Below are 26,984 nucleotides of genomic sequence, written 5' to 3'. Positions count from 1 at the left end.
GGCTGCATTCAACAACAGGGGGCTCCAGAGGCACGGGCTGCATTCAACAACAGGGGGGAGGGAGAGGCACAGGCTGCATTCAACAACAGGGGGGGCTGGAGAGGCACAGGCTGCATTCAACAACAGGAGGGGAGAGAGAGGCACAGGCTGCATTCAACAACAGGGGGGGAGGAGTATAACGTCATAATTTTATTTATTATCCTGTCTGTGTTGACCCACAGACATGAGTGCAAAAAGGAAGAGCTATACCGTTGAGTACAAGAAAGCAATTGTGGAGGACTCGCAGGGAAAGAATCTTTCAGCTTTCTGTAAAGAAAAGATGTTGGATCTCTGAATGGTCCAAAAATGGCGAGCGGAGTACAATAACCTCAGTCAACAGGTGGATGAGGGAAAAGCTAAGAAGCGCAGGTCTGGATCAGGTCGGCAACCCTTATATCCTGAGCTGGAAGACATCATTGGTGAATGGATTGCTGACAGGAGAGCAAAGGCGTTGGCTGTGCGCAGGGCTGATATTCAAGCATTTGCCCTTGCAATGGCAGCACAGTTCGAAGTGGTCCCAGAAGGATTCAAAGCATCACAACACTGGTTGGACGGTTTCCTTCAGCGATATGAACTGTCTCTAAGAAGATCAACAGCACTGTTTAAGCTGGAAAATGCTGAAGTTATTAAACGTGCACTTGCATTCAAGTACTTTGTTGATGGGATCGACTTTTCTAAATACCAAACCTGCAATCTGATTGCTATGGATGAAACTGCAGTGTTTATGGGTCAAGGATCTCAAACGACAGTTCATCACAGGGGTGCCACGTCAATCTACATTCCCACCACTGGCTACGAAAGTGCACGAGTTACCTGTGTTTTGGCAATTCATCTGGATGGAAAGCCACACCTCTAATCATCAGTAAGGGCAAGAAAGATAAGATTGAACGTGTTTCAGGCATTTACGTTCTTGAAACCGAAAAAGCCTGGTGCACACAAGCAGTTATAAAGAAGTGGCTGGATTTAATGCTGCCACTTGTTTAGCAAGGTAACCAAAGAGGTCTGCTAGTCTGGGATTCAGCCAGCACTCACCGCGCTAAAGACATGAAGAACTTCCTTGCAGAGAGAAGAATAGATCAAGTAATGATTCACGCAGGAATGACTGCCTATCTCCAGACTCTTGATATTGCAATAAACAAGCCATTCAAGGACCATTTGCGCATGGAAGTCAATGACTACGTTGAAAATAGAATGGAAAGAAATCAGCGTGGAAACTTTGTGAAGCCCCGTCTGCAAGAGGTTGTGACTTGGGTGAAGGAGTCATGGGATAAAATTACTAACAGCTGTGTCGCCAATGCACTACGAGCAGGCTACCTGGACAAGACATGCTTAGTTAAAGAGAGCTATGTTGCTGGACATGACAGATTGGGTCCACTTCTTCTGCAGGAAATGGAGGTGCAAGAAATCCAGGCCGGAATTCAGGTTATGGACACTTCTGATGATGTTGTTGAAGAAGATGACATGACCATTTTGATTAAAGGTAGATTTTTTTGTTCACACTTACTTGTTTATTGAAATTGCTGTCAATGATAATTAAAATAAGCCCTACCCCGAAAATAAGCCCTATGGTGTTTTTTTGACCCCCCCCCAAAAAAAGACATCAAAAGATTGAGGCTTGCCATTGGCCCTCTTGCTCAGCCTCCATTTTAAAGCATAAAGTAAAGCTTAGTTGCTATTTTCAAAATAAAGGCATTATTGACAGCCTACCGTGTTTCCCCGATAATAAGACACTGTCTTATTTCTTTTTTTGGTAAAAAAAACACCATAGGGCTTCTTTTCGGTCACACACATATACACTTACAAACGTACTGTTGTATACATAGCCACACTTATACACATACATATATAGTCACACACATACGCTTACATACATACTGTTGTACACATAGCCACACTTATACACATAAGTATATAGTCACATACATACATACTGTCACACACATATGCAGTCACACACTTGTACACATACATACTGGCACGCACACATATACTCATACATATATACAGACACAGTCACATTCACAGTCGTATACATACATCAGTCATCAAACACATACTGTCATCAAATAGTGTCACTAATACATACAGTCACACACTTGTCACAAATATACATACAGAGAATAGTGTTGTCCCTCCCACTTACCTTAAACTCTGCAGCTGCTGCTCCTCCCCTCAGTTCTCCCATCCATGCTGCTCCTGGCCCTGACTTCAGGCAGTGCCGTGTAGCCCCGCCCCTACTCGGACTCCGCCTCCATCATTCCTCTCCTCAATTTTTATTAGATTGCAGCTCTTTACTAAACATTGAAGCTGCAATTTAAAGGCTGGGCGGCTTCTGGGAGAGGGGGGCCCGGGGGCACTTACCCCCTGTGCTCCCCCCTTAATCCGGCTCTGAAGGGAAGGATTTTGTAGGTCATTTGCATAACTCGCAAAGTGTAGACTGCCAATAGTTGCTGCTGCGTGTGTCTTCAGATATGTTTTAGCAACTGCTTAGCTTGGCACTGGGAAGTGAGAGAAATGTTGCTTAAAGACACAGGCTTAAGTAATACAGTATAGCTAAAGTAATTTCGGATAAAAGTGCAACATAGATATTAGATTAGTTTTAACCTCGCTCAACATCGATCACACACACATTGGACCTCATTCAGAGTCGGTCGTTGCGGCCGCACGGTCGTAAGGGAAAAGGGGCCGGATATGCAAATGATGCACTCGCAAGTTGCGTCCTTAAGATCGGATCATTAGCTGGCCGACTAAGGGGAGGATGAGGCCGTAAGACAAAAAATACGCCCCCTTCTCGTACGCATTACACATCATCTCCGGCCATATAAGGATTAATCGAGACCATCGGAACTGGTCGTAGAGCTTGAGGTTGACCATACCCTCTCTTAAGCACTATGATCAGGTCAGTGTACAAACCACCCATGTCACGTGTGCCATGACACTACTTTGTTAATTATGCACTCCCATAAAACGCCGTTCGCATAATTAGGCACGCCTGCGTTCGGATCTCCACTCTCCCGTTTTCAAGCACCTTCCCCTGTTACCACCCACAAACGCCTCATTCTGTCACTCAAACTACCGACCTGGCTGTGTTCAAGGAGAGAGAAATTTCTGATCGTAGCAGCTACTTTACGCATGCGCAGTTTAGCGAACATCGGTGGCGTACGACCCTGCCGCCGCAACGACCAACTCTGAATGAGGTCCATTGTTCTTCCAATGTACGAAACTATAAATAGAATTAATATATTCAATAATATCAATATAATGGACGTGCAATCAGGGTAGGCAGAGCCTCCCCTGTCATACTCCTGAGATTTGATAAAAAAATTATTATAATAATGCAAGGAAAATATTTATAACTTATAAACTTCTTCTTTGTTTATTGTAATGATTTAACAATATAGTTAACACTCGCCAGCTTTGTAGAGCTCCCTGGGACTGCAGGGAGATGATAGATGAGGCAGAAACAGCTCAGCCTCGCTTCTGTATAGTCATATCCTGCTTACAGAGCTGAGGGTGGGGCCACACCATGGGCAGTAAGCTGCACAGAAAGAGAGCTAATAAAGGCATGCCTTTATGGGGGGTGTGCCTTGAGCACTAATTGATACCTTGGATGTGTCATGTGACCAGGAAGTGCACTGCAGTGTTTAGAGATCCGTGCTCAGCAGCAAGAGAAGACACAGTGATGCAGGTAGGAGAATTAATGGACATCGAAGGGAGAGTTACAGTGAGTAGGGGGTGAGACAGACTCCCAGCTATCAGACTCATCTCCATGTGTGCCTCCCCAGCTATTGACCTCACTGCACTTGACTTTACCTTCTCTTAAAATGCAGTTGTAGTAACCTATTTAGAAAATAGTATTCTGTTTGTTTTTAAGGTTACGCTTGTTCTTTCTGTGTCCATTTCTGATATGACCACATATTATTACTATTAGTAATATCATTACGTAATTACTTTGGTCCTTTACTTATGTTATTCAAATGATGTAATGTACCCAGCTGGAGTGTCTATGAACACTATGGGACAATGCATAAGCTGATTGTTTTTTTTTTTGCTGTAGAGATGAGCCAGTGAATGAGAAGTGAATGATCTTAGCAGCAGCACTATATCGGTCTGTGGTTCATCAGACGGATATTGCAGGCTGTTCACTTCCCCTAGCTCTTGTCATGCTGTTATATTAACTGTGACGAATGAACACTCAATAACCTCATATTGTACTACTGCAGTCATCAGTGACCTATGGACTGTTCAACAATACATTTATAAAATAGATGATATCAGATAGGCAACTGCTGTGTTTTTAATTTTTTTACTAGCTTTCTATGTGCTGTCAGATTGCAGTGCCGGTATACAATACGGTGACACTACTGCCCAGCAGAGGCGTGACAGGCTCTGGCTATCCCTGCGCACCCACGTCCGAAAAGGGGGCATGTGCTCATGGGCGATCCTGATGACTTCACTCCAGGGGCAGCCCATCATTGCCAGAGATGCTGGGCTGCCCCCGGAGATTGGGCTATCAGCACTGCTGGCTCCTCTTCTATGACAGGAGCCAGGTGCTGCAGGAGAATGTCACACTGCAGCACTTGGCTCTTGTCACTGCAAAGGAGCTGGCAGTTTGGTGTCACCCACTCCGAGGGTGACACCCGGATGCGTCCCGCACCCACCACATTCCCCTCATGATGCCATTGCTGTCCAGGGCCGGTTTAAGTGCCTTGGGCTGAAAATGTTCAATACTTATAAGGGTAGGAGCCGTGACCAGCACTGTGTGGGTATTGCCAGAGCCACCTTGGTGTGTACACCCCCCAACACAATCAGTCTCAATTTCTCACTAAATACATACAAATAGAAAAATTCCATAATTTTGTGAGAAAACTAGAAAAACACTTTTAATACTTATGATTATGGGTTTATTTTTATGCAAATGCCTGGAGCTGGAGCTCCGCCCACTCCATTGTTAATTTGGCCCTGATGCTGTCCGAGCAGGCTGGGAATTATAGTTCATAAACAGCTGTAGAGCTACAAAGCTCATATTCCATAGTTTAAAAAACAAATGTATTCAATTATTAAACACAATGGGGCAGATTCTGAGATGCAAAGAAAAAACACCAGCAAGTACCTTTGCATCTGGAAATGTTGTAATGCAAGGGTTGCAAATCTTTTATTTAATTTTTTTGCATGTAGCCCACAAATGCTGGACAGCTTTATTTTTATACTGCAGTTTATAATTGGGTGGACACGCTCTTCTCACATCTAAATCTCTCTGCACATCTTAAATATGCCCCACCTGCAGTGCAGCATGGTTTTGCCCAGGTACAAAGTTCAGTTCCATAACAGATTCACCTGTGCCAGCCCACCCCCTGAGAGCCCGATGCCATGGCATTGCGCGCATGACGCCATTATGTCATGCAGATGGGGCGGAGCCGGCAGCATTTGAGAAGTGCAGTAGAGTCCTAAGGACGCCCTGATCGGCTGCACAGACTGCAGGGAGGAGCCATTCCAAGCACCCTGCTAGCCAGAAGCAAGCGCCGTTGGATGGCAGCGGTGCCACCCCCTGCTTTCTGTGAGGCGACACCGGTCGCACACCCCTAGTTACGGCCCTGACAAAGTTACTTGCTCTTTTTTGCTTTGCTCACAAATCAGAATCAGCCCCAATGTGTGGGAGCAATTTACCAGCTATTTGTTTCTGCCATTTTTCAAACAGTGCAATTTAGCATCGTCAAACACACATATCAGGTGACAACAAATAGCAAATTCCAGTATCGTAACATGGCATTTATAGAAAAAGTGTTATGTATCAAGCTGCCATGAGTAGTAATGCACGTAAAGTGGTATAAAAAAGATGGACATTTGTAGGCATGGTTGATATTGGCAAGACTGTGCAAATGACATGCGTTTTGAGTATGATGCCTATACAAAAGTAGCTGATTTACAGCAAATCTACCAGTACCTACCTGCAAGGCATACATGCCAACCCTCCCGGAATTCGTGGGAGGCTCCCGATTTTTCTGGTAAACCCCCGCACCCCGGAAAGGGTAGGCATTTCTCCTGCATTTCTGCCCACTTCCTAGTGAAGTGGGCAGAACGGGGAGCATTTCTGCGGTGATCGCGGGTCTCCGTGTAGGGGGTGGGGCTTAATTATGCAAATCGCCAGGCCTCGCCCCCGTCGCCACCCTCCTGCTTCCCTTACCTGGGCTTCTCCCGGGAAGAGAAAAAAAAAGTATGCTACAAGGTTCAGAAGACTCACGATCTTTCGGGTAGTCCCCACACCCCCGGAAAAGTGGGTGAATCTCCCACATCCTGGTGAAGTGGGCAGGATGGGAGATAATATTGGGAATCACAGCTCCGTACAGCAGACATCTGGGATGTACAAAGATACATTTTAAAAAGCAGGCATATCTCAAAAGGTTCCCTTAGGAGCAATGATTTTCGCATGTCCTTGCATGCTGTTTGTTTTAAATTACAAGCAATTTTAAAACCACCAAACATTAGATGTAAATGCCAGACACAAAGATAACATGTGTTTGGAAACCGCGTCCAAATGAAGGAGGTTCTTCAAATGTTATAATACACTACACTTTGCTACTTCTCCCCAATATGTATATAGCTATGAGCCATAAGTATACTGGTCTGTATCTTGAGTACATTCCAGTGTGCTGCCTTTTGCTTATCTTGTTCAGTCTTGTATGCAAATGTAATATGTTACACGTTCACTTTAGAGACAGAATACAACAGCTGTGTAATGTACAGATGTGTCCTCATACAAAACCAAGCGACTGCATACAAAGACGCAGCTAGGTCACAGATCAGCTGATTATCGGACTTCTAAGTAACCCTATGGTTGCACTGAATGGCAGCGGGAACTGAGATGCCTGAAGCCATTTTCACTGCATATGGGATCGCAGTCGCAGGCAGAGACATGCCTCCGAAAAACGGCTGCAAAACACCAGCATTTGAGTCGTCACCTCCGTGTTACCGCCTACAGACTGTGTCTATCTGTCAATCACTTTGTGAATAAATTCTCACTGCGCGCAGCACTGTCGATTAAACTTGACACATGCGCAGTGCGACTCAGACACATGCACAGATTACCGATAATCACTCAACTGCGTAAACATTGGTATTGCACCCATCTCTGAATCAGGCCCATATGCAGCTGAAAGTATTATACCTCACTATACAGATGTGTCCTCATACATCTAGTTTGAATTCGCTATATGGCGTGAGATGCCTGGCACGAGTGGTGTCTTTTTTGCATCTTTTTTGCTTGAAAATATCTCAGTTGTATTAGGACTCACCAGGAGACTCTGCTGATTAATTTGATATGTGACACTTGTATATCTGTGTGCGCTAAATGAAGCACAAAGGAATTTGGCGTGGAAAACTGCCACGGCCGCTGCATCGTAGCACTTTGTATATAGATTCAGAGACTCATTCGCACATAGATATACAAGTGTCTCATAACAAATGAATCAGCATAGTCTGCTGGTGCATCGCATTGCGACTAAGAAGCATTTTCGGGTAAAAAAGGCGCCCAACGCTAGCAGAATCGCACAGGATCTGGCACGCCAAGAGGGGCTGTTTGGCACGACTTCAGCAAGAATGCATGAGGACACAGCTGTAATTATCAAGTGTTTGCTCTAAATGCCAACTATAGTGCAGCCCAAAGGAGCAGTATATTATTCATAGCCTGTGGTAGCGTCCAACACACATACCAAAATGTAAATCAGCACAATCACATGAATTGTTGCTGCTTGGAAATCTATACCCAAGTGAACAGTGTCCAAACACTACTTTGAACCAGACTCAAATTCACTGATGTATACACAACATGTTGGGTCATGTTGACATCAAATCCTTTTATGTTATGCAAATAAAGATGTAGCTCTTGTGCCTGACTTCTTTTACTGACATCACAGGAAGGGAGGAGCTCAGATAAAGTGTACTGACATCATAGAATGGGAGGAGATGAGATAAAATGTACTGACATCATAGAATGGGAGGAGCTGAGATAAAATGTACTGACATCATAGAATGGGAGGAGCTCAGATAATGTGTACTGACATAGAATGGGAGGAGCTCAGATAAAGTGTACTGACATCATAGAATGGGAGGAGATGAGATAAAATGTACTGACATAGAATGGGAGGAGCTCAGATAAAGTGTACTGACATCATAGAATGGGAGGAGCTCAGATAAAATGTACTGACATAGAATGGGAGGAGCTCAGATAAAGTGTACTGACATCATAGGATGGGAGGAGCTCAGATAGTGTACTGACATCACAGGAAGGGAGGAGCTCAGATAAAACATACTGACATCATAGAATGGGAGGAGCTCAGATAAAACACACTGACATCATAGAATGGGAGGAGCTCAGATAAAGTGTACTGACATCACAGGAAGGGAGGAGCTCAGATAAAACATACTGACATCATAGAATGGGAGGAGCTCAGATAAAGTGTACTGACATCATAGAATGGGAGGAGCTCAGATAAAACATACTGACATCATAGAATGGGAGGAGCTCAGATAAAGTGTACTGACATCATAGAATGGGAAGAGGTGAGATAAAATGTACTGACATCACAGAATGGGAGACATTAATATACTAAGTAACCATGGAACATACTGTAATTTTATCATTTCGATTGTTACATGGAAGCAAAATTTAAGTTGAATATAAAGATGTATTATTGAGTAATGTTGGCACCTCTTACAGTCAGCCACCTCCAGGGCAGTTGCATGGTCAGACTATAACTTGGGCACTGACTGTGCTGCCTCAAAACCATTACATGCAATCCTGTGAATCCTTAAAAATCATTATATACAAGCTTGTGTTCCTCTTCATAACGATATCACCCCAGCCTGTAATCCCACACAACTGCATGTCTCGGCTGCTTTTTGCATCTTCACAATACCCTCTGCACCTGTCTAATTTGCAGTACGGACAGTAGGAGAGCAACTTGTAGTGTGATGTGTGGGCCATCTAGACACACATGTGAAAACCAAGGCATATTGCAGTGTGCATTCAGTGCGCTTTGTAAATGAGGTTCAACAAGTGGCTTTTGTCTTCCATCTGGTTAGGGTGTCAGGAGGAGAACTTTTTGATTTCCTGGCGCAGAAAGAGTCATTAAGTGAAGAAGAGGCTACTAGGTTCATCAAGCAGATCCTGGAAGGAGTTAATTACCTGCACACCCACAAGATTGCACACTTTGACTTAAAGGTGAGAAAAGTCTTAAATACCATAAACCGCTACATATCATATAGTGGAAATATTTGTGGGCTATCTCCCTAAAACACCTGTTTTGGGGGGGACTCAGAAATATTAAGGATCCACAGGATTTAAGAAGTAGGAGCCAAAGCAGATATCTCTGAGATCTGCTGCTGTTCCACCTTCTCTGACCGCAAAAGCAGAATTCATAGGCTTCTATGGGGGATGCTAAGCTACAAAACTCCAGAATTTGAAGCATTCTGTGGCTTGGCCCCGGCCACTAACCCATTGTAGCCTGTGGGCTACTATATTGCAGATTTTACCGGGTCTCAGTCTGTCCCCACTGACACGTGTGCAGCCAACGGCCGTACATGCACAGTAAGTGCTGGAACGCCGAACCTGGAAGCAGAGTGTGTGTGTAATCGCATTTGTGTATGCTGCTGAATCAGGCCATTAAATAGTTGAGGTTTTGATTCTGTTTAACATAAGTCACAGGTTCTCAAACTCTGTCCTCAGGACCCCAAACAGTGCATGTTTTCAAGGTCTCCTCACAGAATCACAAGATAAATAATTATCTCCACTTGTGTCAGTGAGTAATGAATCCACCTGTGCACCTGCTGTGCTGATCTGGAAAACGTAAACCGTGTGGGGTCCTGAGGACCGAGTTTAAGAACCACTGACATAAGTGAATAATAAGTGACTTTCATGTTTACTTATTTAGTACACATTATTAGCAAAATATATTCACTACTTAATTAAGATTAAAGAGTTTATTTACTACTAAATATCTCGTTCATGCCCGATATTTAAAAGGACAGTGCTTTTACTATCAAGACACAGCTAGTAAAATCACTGCCCTTTTAAATATCGGGCATGAACACAAACAAAAGTGTTGGGTTTTACAACCCGACACTTAGTAAAAAAAAAAACCCGAAGTCACATATCCTGAACAGACTAATTACTACTAAGTAACTTTAGTTAAAATACTTTTCATAATCTATATATTACATTACAGATAGATTTTTTTTTTTGGTAGCATACTTTATATACATCTAATTCATATATGGGTATTATGTAATAAATAAATCAGATAAATTAAATTTCAATCATTCTTTACTTGGTTATTTTAACGCAGTTATTTTAAAGAAAATCAATTGTTCTACGACCTCTACCTTTTAAGTTTGCCTTTTAACATTTATATATGTATACTATATAACAAGTTTGGTAGACTTTAGTAAGACAAAGTAAACCTGGTACAATCACATTTCATAGTATATGGGCTGTAGAGTACAGATTTCAACCCTCAAAAATTAAATTCCGTAGTCATAAAGGACCCACTTACAGTATTGGAACATAGATCTATATTAAGCCGTCAGCTGAGCTAGGGATTAAAATGATTCTTGATAACATATAATAATAATAATTCAAATTACATTAATATTGCTATAATTTCATAATTATTTTTGTTTCTCAGCCAGAAAACATTATGCTGCTGGATAAAACAATTGCCGTACCTCACATAAAGCTGATTGACTTTGGCCTGGCACACAAAATTGAAGATGGGGTGGAGTTTAAGAATATTTTTGGTACACCAGAATTTGTAGGTATGTAAGAGTATCCTCTTTGTGGCATTAATTAATACTAAGGGTTATTTTCAATTGTACAAAAAATGCTCCTATTGTGAACTTATGCCTGTTTTTTAGTGAAAATTAGTCAATTTTTATGGTCAGTTGAAGGATCTGCTGGTGTAAAAAGTTGCATTTTTTTATTGCATAGATGCCTACACTTCTGGCATATCCAGCAGATTTTACCAGAAGGGTACTTACCTGTCAGTCAGGGGAACGGGAGCATGCCTAGATCCAGAGGTGGATTTAGACCTTATGAGGCCCTAAGCAATAAACTGACTCGGGCCCCCCTTCCTCAAACAATCCATAACACTATATTTTCGTTCCTAATTTATTCCCCTTACATTATTTGTCGTTTTCCCTCCTTATAGTCAACTTTTTAAAACTTTATCAGTTCACGACTATCCTGCCACAATCGGGGCAGTTGGGAGCAGCAATGGCTCCTACCCTCTTGCATGAGGGGGGCTGCCACTGTTGCTAGTCCAGTCGGCCTGGTCCCGGTGCCTGCACAATGGAACTGCCAGTCTAGGGACTGCTTCGGCTGCAGCCCCTAAAAGCCGTGAAGGGCTGCCCGAAAGGCAGAGCAGCGACTTCCACTAGAAGTGACTCTTCTAATTGCAGTCCGGACTGGCAGACCCAGGGGGAGAAAACACCTCCCACTGGGGCTGCCAGTTCTGTGTGTGATTTGTAGGTAGCGCTACCAATCGGAAGCTGCTGACAGTCACAGTGTACCCAGTGTAGTCACACACTGGGAATGGGATGTGTAAGATGATTTTTGCTCAGGGGCCTCATCCCGTATGGTATGCACACCATACGTCTACCTCACCCTGAAGGTGGTTGTCAGGGTTTTGGAAGTCCTTGTGTGTGTGTTGTTGCGGTGTCCAGCACTATGCACTTACCAGTAGGCTGCAGCGTCCATCCTGTTGTGTGCACTCCAGATCTTCAATCCAGTTGGCTGCACCCTATACTGGCATATCCTTGCTCTGCATTCGGTGGTGGTTCTCTAGTGGGCGGCCGAAATCCAACCAAAGTCCTGCGGAATCTCCTGTCCCTGTGTGTGCTGAGGTCTGGAGGAGAGAGAACTTCAGATAGCGGCAGTGACAGCAGCTGTGATGGTGGCGGTGACCTGTCCACTCATGGATGTGTAACAACCCTGACGCTAGTGTGCTATTGGTCTGCTGTGTCTCCCCCCCTCCATTGTCTCAAAACAGACCTCAGCTTATTACAAGTGTGCCTTGCATTCTCTCCTTGGTGGTCCTTAGGCCTGCAGGGGCTCTTGGGCTTCAGCCTAGTCAGCTTTATGAATAATACAGTCCTGACGCTTTTGTGTGCCTATATAATTCTGCAATATCAACACCTGCACACGCATCATTTCCAACAAGATTACCACATAGTGCAGAGGAGATAAGATGATGTGCTCTACCATACCAGCAATAAACAAGTCTTTAGCTATAGAGATGCTGTAATTTGGGTTGGGTATGAAATGCTGATGGCCGGGAAGCCGTCTGACTTAATCCCGATGCTGCAAGCCCGAACTCTGAAGATCCCGACTGGGGCTGGTAAGTACCCTAACCCAGCCCCTCTCCCCCCTAACCCTAAATTAGTGGTGCCTACCCTAACCTCCCCCCGGTGGTGCCTAAACCTAACCCCCCCCTCCCCGCACTCTAAACCTAACACTCCCGGGGTGGTGCCTGAGAGTACCCCCGGGGGTCCCTAAACCTATCCCCCCCCCCCCCCCCTGCGGCTAAGCGCTAATACTGCCTGGCTTACCTTCGTTCGGGAAGCCGTCTGTCTAGATTACGACGTCGGGATGTAGATGGGCATCGGGATTTCGACGCCTGTCTTTAGTCCCACATTGGTGTTTAGACGCTGGGATTTAGTCAGGCGGCTTACTGGACGTCGCCATTTTGACTGTATCCCCTGTAATTTACATAGCTGCCAACTGCCTTTAATGTGTAAGCACCTAGGCCCTCATTCAGAGCCGCTCACTATTTGCGGTCGTTCGGTCTAAAACAAGGGGTGGCTATTCAAATGAACCGTTCGCTAATTGCGGTCTGTTCACGCCTGTAAGTCTGAACGAGCTAGTTGCGGTTGTAATTTTGAAAAATACGCCCCCTTGCCGCTCGCACCATACGTCATGTCCGCTATTTATTAGATTAATCGAGTACATCGAACAGCGTATGAACTGCTCGCTATTCTTGTGGCTGGTTTTTTCAACCGCTATTTTGCGAGCAGTTCTGATTAAAAAAAAAACAAGTGACGTGGTCCATGACGCTGCTGTATTAATTATGCACTCCCTTAAAACGCCCGTTTTGACCTTTAAGCAAGCCTGCGTTAGAATTCCACACCCCCGTTTTCAAGCACCTTCCCCTGTTACCACCCACATACGCCTCCTTCTGTTACTCAAAATAGCAGGCATTCGCTATATAGCGAACAAATGATTTTCGGCCGCACTGACTGGTTCGCGCATGCGTATTAAAGTCCGTACGCATGCGCAGATGTGCGAACATCGGTCAGAACGAACGAGAGGCTCTGAATGAGGGCCCTAGTTTCTAAGGATTTGTTTAATATCTGAAAACACATCTACATTTTCTGTACATTAGAGAGAATATTTACCTTCTATATATCCATTTTATGATGTTTACTCTATAAGTTAATAAATTATTGAAGAGCAGTATTTACAATATAACAAAGTAAGCTAAAATTAGATTCAGAAGCCATGATATAATGCTGTGTGTGCCACCAGGAGGGGATGTGAGGAACATATTTGCATCAGCTCAGCTCAGCTGAACACTAGTATAAATTGTAGCAATTCTGCATTCATGCAATTAGTAGCATGTGTTGTATGTGTCTAATTAGGAATAATTAATGTTTCAGCTCCTGAAATAGTGAATTATGAACCACTTGGACTGCCTGTAGATATGTGGTGAGTTCTCACATAGAAGAAGCCATTGGCTGACCACCTTGATGCCTGTCTAAAATGAATTGTATAATAATATCAGCAACACATTTCTCTGTTTTAGGAGCATTGGCGTAATTACCTACATATTGTGAGTATCCATTTTTACTTTGATTCTTCTTTTCATTATATTCTACACACATTTATTGTATAGAAGTTTGAGTTCCCAAGATACAGGGTCACAATCTGAAGGGACAGGACTGACATACTGTAGGCCACACAGGACATTGACCTTGGGTAGTGGGTCTGACACACTTATGCTTTTCAATTAATATCTCAATGAAGTATACCACCTCTGAGATGGAATAATCTGCCAGTATAAAAAACTCTGCCACTCCTCACAAATCAGGGAATGCCTTCTAATGAACTAAAAACATTGTAGCTAGATTATAATGAAGAGGAACATCCAATAATGAGACCAACTGAGGTAGTTTTGGGATGCAAAAAGCGGAAATTCATTATTCCTAGATAATATTCAATAACTTGCTTTAGCAATCAATTTAGAGATACAAATAACTAATAATATTTAATATTGTCTGAGATACAACTGTTCTATTGTATCAATTGGCTATTTGAACAAGGAAACACTATGCTACTCATTAACAGAGCCTATTCTACTTGACTCCAATATCTAGTTTAAGCACATTCCACTTGTCAGCAATATAGTGAGTATTGTTTCCACAATATCATACAACACAAACTAATGAATTACACATTTATCTGAGATAGGGCTTTATTATTCACATTAGTAAAAGCATATTTATACGGTACAGTATATTGTCAAAATTACAGACATACTCACAGCTATATTATAGCATATAGATAATATCTCTGTCAACTGAGCAACATTATTTTAAATCACTGTATAGTTAATTTTTACCTAATAAAGTTGACATTTTTAACCAACATACATTAATTATGTCCGAGAATGACCTGTAAGGAATGTTCTTTTGGTTTGGAATCCTTTTCACTCCAATTTCTTGTGAATAGTATACAGGCCCATCAGCACACCTCCAGATACAGGATGACTGGGTACTCTCACTAGTGTGGAATGCAGTAATGGCTTGTCACATAAATCACTTGCAGGTGTTCTTCTCTATAGATTCCACAACTCAAACTCCATATAGAACAGTAAACCAAATAGAACAGAGAGAAAAATCTGACATATTATCCTCATTTAAAATGGAGTATGTATATATACAGTCAGGTCCATAAATATTGGGACATTGACAGAATTTTCATATTTTGTCCTCTATTCACCACCACAATGGCTTTGAAATGAAACAAACAAGATGTGATTTAACTGTAGACTTTCAGATTTAATTTGAGGGTAATTATATCCAAATCAGGTGAACGGTGTAGGAATTACATCGGTTTCTATATGTGCCTCCCACTTTTTAAGGGGCCAAAAGTAATGGGACAAACTAAACAATCCTAAATCTAACTTTCACTTTTTAATACTTTGTTGCAAATCCTTTGCAGACAATTACAGCCTGAAGTCTGGAACGCATATACATCACCAGACGCTGGGTTTCATCCCTGGTGATGCTCTGCCAGGCCTCTACTGCAAATGTCTTCAGTTCCTGCTTGTTCTTGGGGCATTTTCCCTTCAGTTTTGTCTTCATCAAGTGAAATGCATGCTCAATCGGATTCAGGTCAGGGGATTGACTTGGCCATTGCATAACATTCCACTTTTTAGCCTTAAAAACTCTTTGGTTGCTTTTGCAGTATGCTTCGGGTCATTGTCCATCTGCACTGTGAAGCGCTGTCCAATGAGTTCTGAAGCATTTGACTGAATATGAGCATATAATATTGCCCGAAACACTTCAGAATTCATTCTGCTGCTTTTGTCAGCAGTCACATCATCAATAAATACAAGGGAACCAGTTCCATTGGCAGCCATACATGCCCACGCCATGACACTACCACCACCATGCTTCACTGATGAGGTGGTATGTTTTGGATCATGAGCAGTACCTTTTCTTCTCTTCTCTTCCCATCACTCTGGTACAAGTTGATCTTTGTCTCATCTGTCAATAGGATGTTGTTCCAGAACTGTAATGGCTATTTTAGATGTTGTTTGGCAAACTCTAATCTGGTCTTCCTGTTTTTGTGGCTCACCAATGGTTTGCATCTTGTGGTGAACCCTCTATATTCACTCTTGTGAAGTCTTCTCTTGATTGTTGACTTTGACACATATACATCTACCTCCTGGAGAGTGTTCTTGATTTGGCCAACTGTTGTGAAGGGGTTTTTCTTCACCAGGGAAATAATTATTTTGTCATCCACCACAGTTGTTTTCCGTGGTCTTCCGGGTCTTTTGGTGTTGCTGAGCTCTCCGGTGCGTTCTTTCTTTTTAAGAATGTTCCAAACAGTTGATTTGGCCACACCTAATGTTTTTGCTATCTCTCTGATGGGTTTGTTTTGATTTTTCAGCCTAATGATGGCTTGCTTCACTGATAGTGACAACTGTTTGGATCTCATATTGAGAGTTGACAGCAACTGAATCCAAATGCAAATGTCACACCTAGAATCAACTCGAGACCTTTTACCTGCTTAATTGATAATGAAATAATGAGGGAATAGCCCACACCTGTCCATGAAATAGCTTTTGAGTTGATAGTCCCATTACTTTTGGCCCCTTAAAAAGTGGGAGGCACATATTGAAACTGTTGTAATTCCTACACCGTTCACCCGATTTGGATGTAATTACCCTCAAATTAAATCTGAAAGTCTGCAGTTAAAGCACATCTTGTTTGTTTCATTTCAAAACCATTGTGGCGGTGCATAGAGGCCAAAATCTGAAAATTCTGTCAATGTCCCAATATTTATGGACCTGACTGTATATGTATATATATATATATATATATATATATATGTATGGAATAGTCTGGCACTCAGGACAATTGAACTTGAGAAGACAGGTGCCCTCCTGGTGGTAATGTACAAAGAAATCCTCTGGCGTGAGTATGCACCCACACACTAGTAAATGAAGGCGGCACTCCGATTCGTGAAAAAGTAATATTGTATTCACAAAAATGACATATTCATGGCAAATACATGTGTCGACGTTTCAAGGCTTGTAGGCCTTTTCATAAGGACATAAAAAAGAGAAAAGAAAGCAACCATGTCCTACCTTAAATAGAAGAAGAAGTGCTGACACACACTCACCGTGCCCAGAGCCACGAAACCGAAGCATCCGCCGGAAGTGGGGAATCCACCAGACGTAACACGGCTCTGTGGTTGCCCAGCAAACTGCAACACCACTCATGCCGGGACTCCGGGACGGAATGTGCTAAGAAAAAAAAGAGAGAAAGAGTGCTAACAAAGGTGAAAAAAAGGGGACAAAAATGTGAAAAAATGGAAATATAAAAAAAAGGGGGAATAAAAGGAAATTAAAAAACTAAACAAAGGGTATCAGAAAGAGTGACTGCATATAAATCAAAATTAACAATGGAATTTGATATCAAGACTAAAAACTTCCAATACATGATCACAGTATTTATACTGATGAAAGCCGTAAAGCATACGAGTCCTGCAAACACAATAAGCTATTTAGGAAACCCCTACTATATATATACATATATATATATTTATATATATATATATATTATTTTTTTTAAATGTTCTTTTATTTTGCTTTCAGTATAACACGTCATTTAACAAAAGTAACATTGTAATAGACAAAATAAAATGAACAGAAAGAACAGACATCTGAGAAACCCTCAGGTTACTCAGGATGTCCGGTGAAATCATGCTGCCGGGGAAAATGAAGGACACAGACACTGGCTTCGGCACACCCAGAAAATGGGGCCCCCATTTTCTGGAACACTGCCTGTCGACACCCCCAAACAGTAGCAGCATGTCAATCTTGTTGCGGCTTTTGGGGCACTGCGTGAGATATCGTAAAACAGGTCTGTGCATGTGCAGATCTGCAAACATTGGAGATTTATGTAAATATCACATTTACGTACATCTCTGACTTAGGTCATATGTTAGTTTTATTTGTTTATGGTGAGTTATGATAGTTATATGCTTTTAGCATCGCTGCTGCATCTTTGGACGCAGCAACGATGCTAAAATATGCTAATGCCGCAGGAGGCGTCTTGTGTAAATAGATGCCTTCTGCCAGCTGATGCATCCGAGGACATAGTATTAGGTCACTCTGCATGGCCATCAGTAATCTCAGTAACCTTCAGGTTACTCAGGATGGCCGCTGTTTTCACGCAGCTACTGACTTCCACACGGGCAGAAAACGGGGCAGACACCCACGTTTTCTGGGACACTGCCTGATGCCACCACTGTTCCGCCCCCAAAACAGCATTTGAGGCACTGGGAGCGAGCTGGCAGAGGGAGATCTGCACAGATCTTCAAACATAGGAGTTGTATGCAAACCATGTAAAGAGAAGGACATTTCATCAAGACAAAAAATCATAGAGGCTCAGAGCTTAAAGTAATATAATGTCTTTTACTCCATAAGGTATGCATGTATACCCTTGCATCAAAAGCCACTCATTGCATCGCTTTCAATGCTTATAACTCTCTTACTTCCAATTCCACATGCATGTAACTGAACCTCATCAGTGACCAATGGGTCTGATTCAGATCTGTATGCTAATGCCAACCGCTGCTGCGTACGTGTACGTAGCTGCGACGCAAAAATATGCAAATATTGCATCCCATAGGAGATGTATTGAGACGCCCACCTGCAGCTTTGCAAATCCAAGCATCTGCTTAAAATGTTGCAGCATCGGTCGCAGACCATTCGATTGTCTCAGTACAGAATGAGCCTATGGTCCTGCAGAATGGCTGTGGGATCTGAGACACTGCAGCCATATTTCTTGTGTACGGTTTCACAGGTTCAGGATGTGACGCGCCTGCATTCTTTGCCGCCACTCCCCATTACCCCCCCTCAAATGCTCCCTGACCGTCAATCACACTGCAAGTAATTAGTTGCTACGAGTGACTACAGAAATGTACCTTGAAGCATGCGCCATGTGACTTAGAGGCATACGCACATTGCCAATTATCCATTAAACTGCGAAAATATCGGCAAAGTGTGCAACTCTAAATCAAGCCCACTGTAATAATGAGTTCCAATTCACCCTGCGTATGTGTGTGAGCTCTTAGTAGATGTGAGTGTCACCTCTGTTGTTCAGTTGACTGTAGCCACCTAAGGCGTATCTTCCTGCAAACTCATGAAAGTACGTTAAGTTTCCTCTGGGTCTCAGAGGTCTGTTTGCTGACACAACTAATGGGAAGCAGAGGAGAGACACCCAGGGGAGGGATCTGAAAATTCCCTCTAGACTTCAGTCTCTGCATTGTGCCTTCTAACACCATCTGAAGATTCTTCAAGCTTGATACATTGGAAAACATTGCAGTTCCCATAGTGCACATGGTAACTGCAATGTTCTAATGATCCTTGTGTAATGCATGACTGGCTGCGTAACATCATTGATAAATGCGGCTGATACTAAAAGTCACAAAAAAAAACCATTGTTGTTTTAGTGGAAACATGCTTTATACATCGGCTCTATAGTGTCCTAAAAGATGCCTGTGACTTTATAACAGCGTAGACTGATTTTTATTGGATACTATAGCAGCAGTCTGGGGGGGAGATGTAGCAAATCTTGGAGAGAGATAGTACCAACCAACCAGATTCTAACTGTCATATTACAGGCTTTGCGATGCTAAAAGCCGATTGCTAGATACTTTGGGCAGAATTTATGAAGCAGTGGCTTCTGTAAGCCGCTGCTTCCTGCGGGTTGCTGGTGAATATTTTAAATGGCACTCTAGGAGTAAGTGTAAAGTACGCCGGGTTTTACACTGACTATGGGTGCCGTTTTAAATATGTACCTGCAACCCGCCGGGAAGCAGCGGCTTACAGAAGGCGCTGCTTCGTAAATTCTGCCCTTTATCTCTCTCCAAGATTTGATACATCTCTCCCTTAGACTGATAAGAAAAGGGAGCTTATGTGAGCAGATACTTACAAAATATTGCTATGGGGCCCACAACTGTCTAGTGATTAGTGATATCATCCTTGTAAAATATTACATAGACTGTTGAAGAATAGTAGTGTTTTATGGCTCATTTTGAAAGTGTTTTGTAATTGAATACATAACTGTCAGTAAAGGCAGAAAATCACTGGAAATGCAGATCCAGCTACTGTGCAGAAGCTCCAATTTTAATTTGTTAATTACTGTAAGTTAACAAGTATATTATAATTCACCTACGGGTTCTGTGACCTTGTGCATTTTTATGGTCATAGTACTTCTCAATTACCTAATATACTTATATTTTACAGTACAGTATACATTATATCCATAATTAATCATTTACTATTTTCTTAGTTAATATGATATTAAACATGGATACGTTTTTCATGTCCTATACAGTAATGTACTTGTTTATGTTGTTCCACAATTTGTCCAAACAGGTACAAAAAATACATTGCTAATCAATGATTTTTTTCCTGTATTTTATTCCCTTCTATCTTTTATTCAGGCTAAGTGGTGCATCCCCCTTTTTGGGCGAGAACAAGCAGGAGACCCTCTCCAACATTACAGCAGTCAACTATGAGTTTGATGAAGAATTCTTCAGCCACACCAGCGATCTGGCCAAAGGCTTCATCAGGAAGCTGCTTGTGAAAGACACAAGGTGACTAGTAAATAAGGGAAAAAATCATTCATACAACTTTTCTAAGGACATATAAAACCAAGTGGGAAAATACAACTTGTAAAAACAACAAAATTAAAATGAATGAAAAATAAAATAATGACACATGTACAATTGGAATTACTGCACCGCAGTTTTCTAGCATATACACAGTCCAAGGAAATAGAACAACATTGTGGGTCATTTACAGAGCACCAAGTTTTATGTGAGAGAATGGTCCTATGTGACCACTATGTGTATTCTTTGCTGCAAGCCTGATTCTGCACTTTGATATTCATCTCTGTAGATGCTGTGTGTGGCAGTGAGTGGCCTGTCAGTGACAGAAATACAGATACGTAAACTCAAAGTTATATTCAGTAGAAAACAAGTAGAAAATAATCTCTGTATTTACTGAGAAAGGTAACTAATGTATCAACTACCAACTTTACCAATAATGTACCAACTACCAACCTTACCAATCCTCCAAATGTTTTTTATTATTTAAAATACTACATGTGGCTATTCTCAGCCTTTTTTGAGAAGAGGAGTAATTGAACCTTGTATAATTAGTCACTGAATATTTAGTATTAGTATCTCTCTTGTTCTTACATAAACTGATGAGCTGAGAACAATAAATAGATCCTGAAGTTTCTAGCTCCAGGTAGGTACCTCTGTTTGTACATGCTACACTCGTAGTGTTCTCGGTCTTTACGCTATGAATATCTAATAATCTATACACCCTAAAATGTTGCTATTTAGCATCGTAAGTCGCACAAGAAATAATTACTTTCCAGACTTTGATTGTGGTTCCAAAGCACAAAAAGATATTATTCACATAAAAGCATGTAGTTACACGCCTTAATCTAAATGCAATTAGCGCAAACAGATTATACAATCATAAGGTACAGTCGATACATGTGCATGATCTCTGGATCCAGATTTCCCAGCATCAACTATGAAACCTCCGCCAACAGAAAGAAAGAGATGACTAACTACCAGATATAGAACGTTTGCATATATACCCACACAGAGATAAGCAATACAATAGAACGAGTTGGCATAATCCCATTGGTTCTTCCTCTTGGTTCTTCGTGTAACGATACAGTCCATAGGCCAGTTTGTACAGTATGAGTTCAGCCCTCCAACAGTTCTTTGTGTGTGTTTTCCCGCCGAAGAACAAGTCTAAACTGGCTAGCAAACATTACATTACAGAGTACATTTCAATGCCTAACTCTCTATGATTCATAATTTGCAGACGCATGTTGCGATCTCCTTGCCGATGGAACCGGAGATCTGCAAATAAACAGTGGTTTAGAATAGCACCAAACACGGTCTGCTTATCATGTACTAAACCTTAGATCTCAAATACAGTCACTTCATAATTAATAATGGATAAAACCTTGAATATTAACCTTAATGCTAGGGAACCTTTCTATGTAAGTGTGCAGTGTGTAAGTGTAGGGATAATAAGAAAAGACGCTAGTATGCGTTGTGCGTAAACGTGTTTGTGGAGTACCCCAAGGTACGTGTTTTGCAGGGTTGTTCATATTAGATGTTTTAGTAAATGTATGTATTTATATAATCAGGACTTTTAACAGTGTTCTATTGCGTAGGAAACGCACGACGCTAAATAACAGCATAGCGCCATCTATTACTGATACAGTGTGGGGAACGCAAAATAGCGCTGTGTAGCCATTCACAAAATGGCGTTGTGCCAATATTATCTTTACAATTTAGGTCTCAGCCAATTATCCGGTTTCGACAGTCCACCCTTTGATAGCAAACAATACGCTATCACACTCTGATTTTAAAATTAATTTAGGCTTACATTATGACATATTATTTGAGGTTATTTTATGGGATGGCACAAGTTGGTTCTTAAGCCATCAATAATGTGTCTCTGGGAGGGACATAAAACTACCCTTATACGCACACCGCGGATCTTGGAAGATCATGGGAAAGATGTGGGGATGCACCTAACCTATAAAGGAAGTCTTGAAGGGGATAGGGACTTACATAGTTTAGGATGTTTAAGATAACATTTTAATAATACATTTCATGCATGGCTAAATCTATACATCATCTGATGATACATTCAAGATCATTTAGTTGTAATGCAGTTCTTCATTTACCTCAGTATTCATATTGTTACTACTGACCACCATCATAATTTCATTCCTTCGGTTTATCTTAGCTTTACATTTTCCACACTTCAGCACAGCAGGAACACATTTGACACATAAGCCAATTACTATGATGACAACCAGTATGAGGATCAGGAGTTTACCAGCAACTATGTCCTGGACCCACTCTCCTAGACCGGAGAACCATTTCACTGGGTTCAACCAAGAAACCCATTCTTCTACCTTTTCCTCTACTTCAGCCACTGAAGCATTATGGTTCTTCCGAAATTCCCATTTTAACTGCAGAATTTCATCCATCTTCCGGTCTATCACCTCCTTGTGGTCACTAGTATCGTTTGTGATGTATGTGCAACACTTTACACCAAATTGGGTAGCCAAAGTCACACAGTACCCTCCAGTGACAGCTGTTAGATAATTTAATACTAATCTATGTTGCACCAGTTCTTTCTTGTAGGCCTGTAACTCCTTACCTGTGTACCTAAATGTGTCATCATACATCTCGGTGATAGTATGTATTAATTTAGCAAGATCTTGAATATATCTGAAATTTAGAGTACCCCGAGCGATCCTGGTGGGATCCAATGCTACTAAAACTTGAAAGCCAGTTGTTTCACTAATTAACTGTGTGGCTTTATGTACATCACCAGGTATCATATTTCTTTTGTCTCTGTGTTCATACTGTGTGTGAAGATATGGTGATGGTGTGTTTTTATGAATACCAAGCATTTCACCATGTGTAAGGGTCATAACCTCTGGGAGTACTCTTCCCAGATAACACAAACCTTCTGAACTCAGAGAGAGCCACTTATACGCTTTCCTTCCACATATAAAATATATATAATCGGGGAGAATATAGGAATAGAATGCATCATAATCATCCAACACATTTCCCTAACAAATGATCGTATCTCCGGTTCTCCCATCTGGCTAACACACATTTCTGGTTGTATAACCCTGGCACAGTACCCTTCTGGTACTCTACCAACCATTTATTTGGTGTCACTTAGTGTGTACCGATACCAGGAGTGTTTCCCACTTAACCTAATTGTGCGTAACAGTTCAAAATTTATTCACAATTAACTCCCAACTTCCTGGTTTGTTGAAGTTGGTTATGTTCAAACATAAAAGTGATCTATCCACTTGGTACTGGTGGAGTTTAAAATGAGGTGGTTTGGACATAAGAAATTTTCCATCCACCGTCTTCCCTTGTTGCAATTCTAATACCTCAGAGACATTTCATGGAAATGGCCCTAACCCTACATTATGCTGTCCTTGAGGCACGTAAGAGCACACCCAACAGTCAGTTTGGTTTAAAACTTTGCCCACCATGGTATAATAATCCTCTAAAGGATACCCACCCCAATACGGGTTATAATTAGGTTGGCACCGTTGGATGCACATGCTCTGTGGGGGGCCATCGACCCGGTCTGAGCGCATCGGCGCTAACGACCGGGTCTGAATGACCCCCTAAGTCCTGTAATGGTAAAGCCAGATCCACATTCTGCAGTATCCACACATTCCCAAGAAGGTACAGATTTGCTGTTGGTTCTGCGGCAGTGTCATGGTCTGTATGGCCTGGATTCTGTCAGTAGTCAGATATCGTAATCCCTGGGTTAGACAGTGTCCTAAGTATTTAACCCTGGACTGGCATGGCTGTAATTTGTCCTTAGCAACCTTGTGTCCTTTTTGTGAGAGATGAAGCAATAAAAGTTTAGTATCATTTATACATGACATAAACGAATCAGAACACAACAACAAATCGTCCACATATTGTATTAGAACCGATCCATTGGCAGGTTGAAAAGATTGTAAACAGTCGTGTAAGGCCTGACAGAAGATACTGGGGCTGTCTATGAAGCCCTGGGGAAATCGTGTCCATGTGTATTGTACTTCCCTGTATGTAAATGCGAATAGGTACTGACAGTCAGGATGAAGAGGGACAGAGAAGACGGCAGAACAGAGTTCAATGACATTAAAATGGGTTGCAGTTGGTGGGATTTGCATGAGAATGACAGCTGGATTTGGCACTACGGGAAATTGGCTCTCAACTACCTTATTAACCTCTCTAAGGTCCTGTACTAATCTATAGCCCCTCTCCCCAGCCGTCTTCACTGGAAAAATGGGACTGTTGGCTACACTTGCTGTATGGACTAAAATTCCCTGTTGTAATAACCGCTCGATTATGGGATAAACCCCTAAACAGGTTTTAACGAGTACTGGGGAATTTTTGGAGCTTGCCTAACACTTTTTAGATATACCATTACGGGAGCTACATTTGCCATCAATCCAGTGTCCTGTCCGTCTTTGGTCCAAAGTGAACCTGTCATTTGAGATAACATCTGCTCTACCTGAGATGGATTCTTATCTGAAACAGTAGAGTGAAACATTAACCTTTGGGGAGTATCCAATATATCCCTCACCTCGTGCGCAACTCTCTCTGGGATATCTAAAAATATACCATCAGGGGTACAATAAATGACACCCCATTTTACATAACAAATCCCTTCCCAGTAGGCAGGGGCTGGCTTGCAACTTTTAGCCTGGGGGGCAACTACAAGACAGTGGCCCTGGTTTACCGATAATCACTCCACTCCGTAAACATCGGTATTGGGCACAACTTTGAATCAGGCCAAGTGTATAGGAATACAAATGATGCAGAGCTGTGTGTGTTTCAAGTGCATCTTCACTTATGGCTGAAGAGGTGTAACAGGGCTCTAACAGGGCACTCCCATATGTTCAAAGTTCAGTGAGGGTGGGTTGACGAGACTGAGGGTCACAGAGTTGTTCGCAAGTGTAAATAGGCGCATCTTTTGTAATAAGTGTACACTGAAGATTAGTAGCAAACTAAACATACAGATAGGGAGCAGGCACGCCGCATAGGCATATGCAAAGCAAGTGTACAAGCTCCTGAATGCTGTCCAACTCAGCATCACCGGGAGGGAGGAACTGTCGTCTTACAAACATACAAAGGTGAGCACTGGCATCGGTCGCAAACTAAGACAAATCATAAAAATGATGATCAATACATGCAGCTAGTAAAGTCACTCTCCATGTCTAAAAACAAATTTGAATATTATGGACTTCACATAAAAACATACATTTATGTAAACCTTAAACCGCTCGCACTCTGAGCTGTTACTAGTGTCTGACCTGTCTGGTGTCACTCAGTGCTGCTCTGTGAGTGTGGGAAAGGCCTCTAATGCTCAGTGCCGCTGTCTCTGACTCATGTAGGGCTGGATAACACCCAAACGCTATTACCTGGTGCGTAATGTTATTCGTGCTGCTGCTGTTCTGTTGTTTCCTAGTGATTGAGTTCAAATTTGGAATACTCCGGCCCTGCAGCCAGGTGCTGGTTCCTAAATTACGGGTGAACCCTACTCATTTTTCCCCCCGTAATTTTTGGAACCTGGACTGGCTGAGCAGCCCGGGGCTGGTTATACTTTTGGGGGGCCCTACATCATGAAGAGGTAGACCACACAAGCAGCCTTCACATATCTCACTGATATGTGCAGGCTGCTTGCTCGGGAGAGTTTTGCAGAGAGAAAACACTGCAATCTCGGGTGAGTAATCTCATCTAAACTTGCTACTCGGGGGAGAAATCTCGATCTGCTGCACCATCGGCCATCTCACTTTCAGCTAAACTCACTTCTTAGTAAATTTGCGAGTTTAAGAAAAGTAAAATCACCCGAATTTCCGCGATGCAAATCGAGTTTAAGAAAAGACACTCGATCAGACGCTTTAGTAAATTTACCCCTTAGTGTGTACGGTGCAATACTGCTTGGTGTCTCTTTAGATGCCGCCATCATCTACTAAGTGTAGATCATCCATCTAAGTGTGGCTTCCAATGTGAGCAATTCAACGTCTCTGCATGCAACAACTTTCAGCAACAGTCCTGTGTCCCTCCAATGACACCCCCATACTACGCTACATCCATGTCTGATTAGCCAATCCCCTGTAACCACACAGAAATTCCCAACGCATTTCTGCTGCATTTCTCCGTGTGTGTGTCTGATTCTCTACTGCACATACACCATTGTGTTGTATGCGCTGTGCAACTCAGACAAAAATAGGTCCAGCATCACCCCTGCACCTGACTCACAATCAGGCCCTTAATGCTGGTTACACTGTACTTTTCTTACTATGGTGGTGCCCTGGTGCTGCTTAGCTGGGCCAGTTTGGGGGGGTCCTGCGCTCTAGATTTGAATCCTAGTATGTTAGGGACCTACCCTAGAGAGGTTACCTGGATATGGTGGGTAGGCCCATAACCTTGGCCAAGATTATGCTAAAAACCTCTATTGATTGCAAAATTCTATTGCATTTATATATTAATAATAATTTGGCGTTGTGCACCTGAG

General features: G+C 42.2%; 1 protein-coding gene across 2 annotated transcripts in view; it reads left to right on the top strand.

Annotated features, from left to right (window-relative positions):
• The window catches only part of DAPK2 (death associated protein kinase 2), a 90,134-nt gene that overhangs the window by 48,475 nt on the left and 14,675 nt on the right, over positions 1-26,984 (top strand). For both annotated transcript variants that reach the window (XM_088446624.1, XM_088446635.1), the window contains exons 4-8: positions 9,121-9,259; positions 10,722-10,851; positions 13,750-13,798; positions 13,896-13,922; positions 20,336-20,488. In XM_088446624.1, the coding sequence (XP_088302750.1) occupies positions 9,121-9,259; positions 10,722-10,851; positions 13,750-13,798; positions 13,896-13,922; positions 20,336-20,488 (498 nt within the window). The remainder of the gene's footprint in view (positions 1-9,120; positions 9,260-10,721; positions 10,852-13,749; positions 13,799-13,895; positions 13,923-20,335; positions 20,489-26,984) is intronic.

This window comes from Taudactylus pleione, unplaced genomic scaffold, assembly GCF_031769625.1.
Source record: "Taudactylus pleione unplaced genomic scaffold, aTauple2 ptg000019l, whole genome shotgun sequence".
NCBI classification, from domain to species: domain Eukaryota; kingdom Metazoa; phylum Chordata; class Amphibia; order Anura; family Myobatrachidae; genus Taudactylus; species Taudactylus pleione.
This window is presented reverse-complemented; position numbering and strand designations above follow the sequence as displayed.